The sequence below is a fragment of the Haplochromis burtoni genome, unplaced genomic scaffold, assembly GCF_018398535.1.
Source record: "Haplochromis burtoni strain Fernald_Lab_line unplaced genomic scaffold, NCSU_Asbu1 Contig_43, whole genome shotgun sequence".
Taxonomy (NCBI): domain Eukaryota; kingdom Metazoa; phylum Chordata; class Actinopteri; order Cichliformes; family Cichlidae; genus Haplochromis; species Haplochromis burtoni.
In genome coordinates, this window is record NW_024582404.1 from 1,618,947 (window position 1) to 1,626,295 (window position 7,349).

Sequence of the window (7,349 nt, forward strand, 5' to 3'; positions counted from 1 at the left end):
TCACATCTCTAAAATAAAAGAAAGTATTTGGGCCCCATTTATTCTGGACTTCTTGAGAATGCTCCATATGAAAGTGCAAAAGAGTGCGATTTCAGTGACATCTGCAGCACTTTATTTTCAGCCCATGGCTTGGATGTTTTTAATTCACACTGCAATAAATGACATCAGCGTGGTATTAATCACTGTGAAAAAGTGGGCAAAGGTAAAAGGTGAAAGTTTTCTGAAATGAGTTTGGATGACCTCTGGCCTTGTTTAACTCTAATCTTCATGCCTACCTGCATCAATAACCGTGCATAAACTATTCTCGTAAGCATGTCTTCAAAGACACATTGCAAAAGCTAAAACATGTCCTTTCTTGTTCATGCAGGACGCAGATTTATAATGAGAGACTTTTTCCAACACAGTCCTTTCACATGGACTACTTAATGGAATCCTGCCAGAGGCTATAATTCAGGCGTATCAACTGTTTAAAAACGTTCCTGTAAGTGCTTCAGCAGGGAAAGTCCAAACACTGCACTCGCCCAATAAGGCAAACTTCCACCCAGCAGGTTACAAGAAACTGAAACTCACTGCAATGACACGTGAGAATCAGTGTTTACTCCTGTTAATGCATTAAGACGGCGGTGCAAGCAACTTCTTATTTCCTTCAACAAGTTGTTCAAAAGTAAGAGGTCATCAGTCTGTCACAATTGTTCTAAGTTCCTCAATACTATAAGGGGGGAAGAGAAAGCTGCTCTTTACAGACACCACATTCAGCTGCAGCGGTATCTGTTTCACTGGAAGTACAGCTCTTCCATGGAGGTATCATTTACGCAGGAACAGATCAACGAGGAAGTTTACAACAAAGTGTCGTAATAATGGGAATCTTTATTCTTATCGCAGGTCCTGATTTGATTGTTTCTGGTCAGACAAGTCTACAGCTGAAAAGTCAAATAGACCCTGAGGGTACTTCACCTCAGGTTCGAAGAAAGCTGTGTTACAGGAGGCTAAAGCGCTCTCTGCTCAGAGCACTGTTTCTTATCTCAAAGTTGCTTGTTTTCTGTATTCCAGATAAGCTATGCTGAAGGACATGCATGTTTATTTAAAATAACAAAAAACATCCATGCATCAGTTTCACACATATCAGCTCAGTTTGAGGCTACCAGTTAATCTAAACTCATGTTTTTGGACTTTGGGAGGAAGCCAGATTAGCGTCACAGAAATGGGGAGAGCATGCAAACTCCACACAGAGATGCCCCAGATGGGATTTAAACCAAAGCCCTTCTTGCTGTAAGACAACAGAAATGTGCTCAGTGCCAGTTTACTTTATTCCACAGTCACCAGTCAATCCACTGGAGCACCTCTGAGATGGAATTGGAGATTATCATCATGAACGTGCAGCAGACAAATCTGCAGTCACTGTGGGACGCTATGATGTCAAAATGGAATAAATTCTCTGAGGAATCCTGGAAGCCACGAATAATTAAACTGTCTGGTTAGCTTAAACCACACTGAGGAAACCGTTGCTGTGAACTGGCACTAAAACAGATAGAACGGAATTAAAAGTCAGACAACATTTGAAAAAGAGACGTCCCAACAGCCCTCTTTTCATTTCTCTTCTGCTCAACATTGGTCTGCTCCCTTTACTGGGAAGGAACACTTCCATACATAATTCAAAAAATTATTGTTGCACAAAAACCCACAATTTCTCAGAGACAGTTGGGATTTTGGAAACATCATCAGGACATCAGTTTGTGCCACATTAATGTGAGGTGCTATAGCGTAAGTGTGACAGGCTGGTGACCTCTGGGAGGCCAAGAGGATGCACAAGTCTCCCTAACCAGAGGATTGATGTCCCAGTAGTTTTCATGTACAGGCAGCGCACTTTGGGAAACAAATTGAAGGTTACATCAGAAAATGTGCAAAGGATTTGGTTCCAGTCCGCAAACATGTTTTTAAATGCGTGAAGTTGGGCATTTTACAGCGAGGGTCTGTGGAGGTTGACTTCCTTTAGGAGCCAGCGTCCCGTGGTTACTGCAGCTTTTTGACGTCGGTGTTAGCTTTGTTTTACAACACAGGAGTTGCCACTTTGGTCCTCTGCACATGTAGTGCTGTTTGTAGATGATGTGACATCAGTTAAATCGATAAGTTGAAATAGATCGTTAGTGAAACAAGCTCTCTACGCTCATCTACACGAGGCATTTTATAGAGCATATTGCAGCCGTGTCAGTTTATTTTATTTGAAACAACTTTAATCGACTTTAAACTTTAAACACATTTTGACTTTATTCTCAAAATGAACAACAACAGTTGTATTTTTCAAATATAAATGTGGCCCTGGTACTCCTTCAGGCAGAATTATTATTTATTTTTTTAAAGTGCAACAAGCACGACTACATCTCATTCAACCAGATCTGCAAGTACAACCTCTGCCCTGCGATTGCTAGGAAACACCCCACAGACACCTCGGCTTCATGGTAGAATTGAACTCAGGACCTTCTTGCTGTGAGGCAGCAGTGCTAACCACTGTGCCACTATTCAGTTCTTGGTCCTTGCAGTGTCTGAGCTGGCATATCCATGAATTACTAACCATTTTTAGGACTTAATAGAAGTAAATTAAATGTCCTGCCTTATTTTTAAAGTTGAGCTTTTATTTCACTTGTGTCCACACCCTGTGCTTCATAGGTTTGCTTTAAGCTATGCCTTATCTAGCTGTACGTGAGCCCAAGTCCACTGGATTCAGCACACAGCGATACAAGTCAAATGGCTAATTTTTCATCCATAAAATCCTTTAGTTGTTTCTAATCTATATGACCGAAGCATTTAACGGTACTATATTTGTTCTTGTTACTTTAATATCTCCATAGAAGCTGTTAAACAATATGGGAAATGTCAGTGGACACTGTGACTGAGAATACAGTCCAATGTGGTCCAGTGGGGCTCCTAAAAGCAGACTACGGGCATTTATTTATTTATTTTTATCAATTTTTAAAGTCAGTGCAAGAGTCACACGTTTGTGTCTGCAGGGTTTCTCTCCTGTCACTCCAGCTGCCCCCCACAGTCCAAACACATGCACTGGTTCGGTAAACTAGTGGGCGTGACTGGCTGTTTGTCTTAGACTTCGACTTCTCCACCTGCGCAGACCTGAGTTGGATAAGTGGAAGAAAATGGACGGATGCTACAAACTCCTGGGGTTTGATCAAATGTGTGCTTAATGTTATGTCTGATTAATTTCATCTTGTTATTGTCAACAGGCAGTGCCAAGAAACAGCTGTTAACGCAAAATAAAAGAGGGGATTTTTCTTTGATTAAGAGGGAAGGGTTTAGGAGAAGTAGAAACAGGAAGAACAAAGTGGGATGATGAAAAGTGAAAGTTTGAACAGGCCGGTTGCATAGTGCACGGCTCCTATATAAGGAGTGCTGCAGCAGCAGTCCCCTCACTTCCTTTGCCACAGTAGTTGTTGAAGGGAAGAACAGGCTCTGCATCAGCCCATCTGTCTCCAGACAAACCAAAAGGCAACTCTTCCTGCAAGACCAGACATGGCTCCAAGGGGTGATGGCAGACTCTTCCTCTCCATCCTTTTCATCGCTTGTTACTGCACAGGTGAGTTTCTCTCAGGCATCCTCCGGTGCCAAATCTTTTTATTTTCTATTCATGCATTTTCATCTCAGGCAGAAATATGAAATGAATCACTGCAAAAACATGTCTGTAGGCTTAAAGGGATGCAATGTATCTTTAAAAAATAATCACTTGAAATGACTAATAGAGAAAGCAGTAATCCTAAATATACATGTGTGGTTCTGTAGAATTTGAGTTTTACGTTTGCAGAGATTCCTGACAAATGCATCTCCAATTGTTTCTGCTAGATTTACAATTTATGAATCATTAAAGAGCTGAACAAAAGAGGACAGCAAAGTCTCGTGCAGGATGCAGAGATGAGGGTGACATCCAGTAAAAGTATAGTAAAATGATGAGCAGAATATTAAGTAAATGTGAAAATTAACTATAAATATGCTGATAAGCATTGTTTATCAGTGCAATGGCAAAGGTGTGGCAGTGGCATTCCCCTCGCCTTGGTGCATTCTTTGTTGTAGGTGAAAGCTAAAGTTCAACTGTGGAAAATCCCTGTCCAGTGACAAACGTGCCATGCCCCTGGGCGTGTTCGTCACTCTGGGGACTGCATCCTAATAACTACTAATAAGTTGCACGCATGTAGTGCTGAACAAACCTTTCCTGGAAATATGTTCTTTAAATATATAAAAGTAGTAATATCAAGAAAAATTGGCATTTAAGCCGAAATGATGCAACTAAAAAGAAAAATCTTAAAAACTATGAATGAAAAGAGGCAAATATACGAACCTGATATGTAACCTGACGCTTAAAAAACTATAACAGCTGTTTTCCTGTAAAACCTCACAGCTCAGCTGGACTGAACCTACGTCACCTTATCCTTCACAAACATGACCTCAGAGACAGAGCATGTGTTCGTGGTTTCGTTTTGGAGCGTCACCTTTTGCTGACACGGTCTTCTTTGTGTTTCAGTGACGCTGGCACAGGTGCCCGTTGACTGCTGCTTGAGTGTGGCAAAAAAACCTATCGGGAAAGGTCTCGTCATAAACTACCACCATCAGGTCCAGGGACAAGGCTGCGCTATTGATGCCACAATGTAAGTTCTGATGAGGTGCAGTGGATTATGTATGTAAGGGATCAGGATATAGAGACATGCTGCTATCACAAGCTCATTTTGACCTGAGTGATTTGTGTTCTGGCAGATTTCTGTCCAGAGGTGGCCGGGCATTGTGCGCCCCCGTTAATGAAAAGTGGGTGGAAGGTCTGAAACGCCACGTGGATCAGCTGAAGAAATCCTGCAAGAAACAAAACTACACGGTACGTTCACTCTGCTCTGCTTCTCAGCAAGATAAACTCTTTAGATTTAAACGTGATGGTGGCCCTATTTAAGAGAAATACACTTGATTTGAAGGAATACTGCAGCTTTTTAGGAATGTAAGCTGCAGTTTTAAGAAGACTGCTTATGTGCGCTGAACAGGTACTCCCAGAAAATCATCACATTAGTCCCACTGTGTGAAACTTATCTTCAGGCAAAGTTAAAACCAAGCAGTGAATTTAAAAGTCCAAAGGTCCAAATTTTAAATCAAATCAAAGTCTTTTTAATATTAAAACACCAGAACTTACACCCACCACCTCCTAACGTGGACTTTCTACATCAGTAAGATGTTAGTTTAATCTCCTGCTTCATCTCCAGTTCGTCTCCTTTTGCTTTCTTGGGTTAAGGTTTTGTCTGTGACGAGCTTCTGGATATTTTTGGGGGGATGGTGCCTGAAACATCTGGATTTCAATTGTTTTTACATCACTGAACAGAGGTCACTTTAGACCTGAAGGTTTAGACACTGAGGTTAGAAGTCAGGCCAAGATGAGTGATAACCCTTAAACAGATGTTTATTATTTAAAATTGACACCAGTGCACATTTCACATGCACTTATTCTTATTTTACAATATAACATTTACTAAGCAATACAATAAATAAATAATAAATAATAACATGTCTTAAATAAAAACACCAGAAAAAGCTGCAACGTATTAAATAGTGAGATTTAGAAATGTTAGATCATATATATTTGGACTTTATGCTGTCGTGGCATCATCAGTTAAACTCCTCACAGACTTTAACCAAAGCATCCACATGTTTCAAGCCTCATTTAATTTCAAGTGTTTTGAGGCCAATGAACTGTTAAACCGCTAATCCTGATACTGGTCATGTGGTGGTGCTCACCTCTCACCTTCAGCTGTTTGTTGGTGCACATTGTTACCCTCTGTGTTGCTTTTGTGATAGATAGTTGTTGTTTTTTTAGAACACTCTCTTTTATTCCTCGCTAGTGACCCGTACGTTTTTATCTTAGAAAGCACAAGTCGAGACACAAGCTGCAATCACTTCATCGCTGTTCTTGCACTCGACTGGATTACACAAGAGTCCCCTGTTACTGTGTCATTGGGCACCATGCTTGACAAAACAGGAAGTTAAAGCCGTGGTGAAAATAATGACCTTGGGGTTTCTGAACATTTGTATTCCTACAGGGCAAACGCTGCACTGGAGTGAAACCCTAGTGAATCAAACGTTGACCCTTCAGCCAGAGCAGTGGTTCCAAGTCAGCGAGGAGAAAGATGGGATTGACCACAACATGAATAAATTAAGAATTTAAGCTTAATATGAAAATGATCAGCTATTTTTCTGCCTACTAAAACAATATCTTGCCTTTTTTTTATGTAACTATCAATTTTATGAAAGACAAAATATTTTGAAGGACGTTATGTTTTGTATTCTGTGTGTTTTGTTTTATAAGGAAAAGGTTTGTGATATCGGTACATGAAAAAACTGAAAATGTGATTGTTTGTTTAGTGTCTGGTTCACTAAGCAACTTAAAACTCAGGAACAAGCAGTTTGTTGGTCATATGGATTTATGTGAGTGTTGATATTATCAAAATAAAGCTTCCCCCCCAAAAAATCCAAATCGTGCCTGTTCTTTGTCGATGATGCTCTACTCTCTGTTAAGACTGAAAATGAGTAAATGACCTTCACTACAATGCTATAATTCATCTTACTGTAGGTATATATTCAGACCCTGGCTTATTTAGCTTTACAATAGGGGCTGAACCCATGTTCATAGATGTGTTCATAGACATCTGTGTGGAAAATATTTGCCCCTTCTTTATTTCTTTGCATATTTGTCACATTAACATGTTTCAGATCATCAAAGAAATGCTATTGTTGCACTGCAGTGTTTGGATGACTTAGAATGACTCTTTCACATCTCTGTGGAGAACTTTTGGCCGATATTATTGAGAAATTTCCACACTGGAGAGTTTTCTAGCATGGCCAGCCTACTGACAGTCACACCAAACCATCTGAATATGATCTCATTGTTGAATCATGAGCACTGACCTTAACTTTGACAAGTGGGATCTGCAGCCCTCACTCTGCCTTCTGGATGAGTTGTTGATGCACTCCTGTGGATGGTGGCTCTCAGCACCTTAGAAATGGCTTTGTAGCCTTTCCGGACTCATAAATGTGACTTTATTTCTCAGCTCTTCTTTTAGATTGTGATGTGATGCTTTTTGAGATCTTTAAGCCTGCTTCAGTTTCTCAGGCTCTACTCCAGCGATTTCTTGGTTCAGCAGGTCTGGCAGTAACCAGGCCGGGGTGTGGCTGGTGAAATTAAACTGGGTCACAGTTAATTCCTGATCTGGGGCAATTATTTTTCCCACACGGGGTCAGCTAAGTTTGGATAGATTTTCCTTTGATAAATTAAATCATTTTTTAAAATATGCATTTTATATTTACTCTGGTTAGCT

At 40.4% G+C, this 7,349-nt stretch overlaps 1 protein-coding gene across 1 annotated transcript; it reads left to right on the forward strand.

Moving 5' to 3' along the window:
• Positions 1 to 3,399: 3,399 nt before the first annotated feature.
• On the forward strand, positions 3,400 to 6,771 carry ccl19a.1 (chemokine (C-C motif) ligand 19a, tandem duplicate 1). The gene is made up of 4 exons (XM_005921956.3): positions 3,400 to 3,583; positions 4,523 to 4,646; positions 4,753 to 4,867; positions 6,075 to 6,771. The coding sequence occupies exons 1-4, from the start codon at positions 3,520 to 3,522 to the stop codon at positions 6,102 to 6,104; spliced, it is 333 nt and encodes a 110-aa protein (XP_005922018.1). The 5' UTR covers positions 3,400 to 3,519; the 3' UTR covers positions 6,105 to 6,771.
• The last annotated feature ends 578 nt before the right edge of the window (positions 6,772 to 7,349 follow it).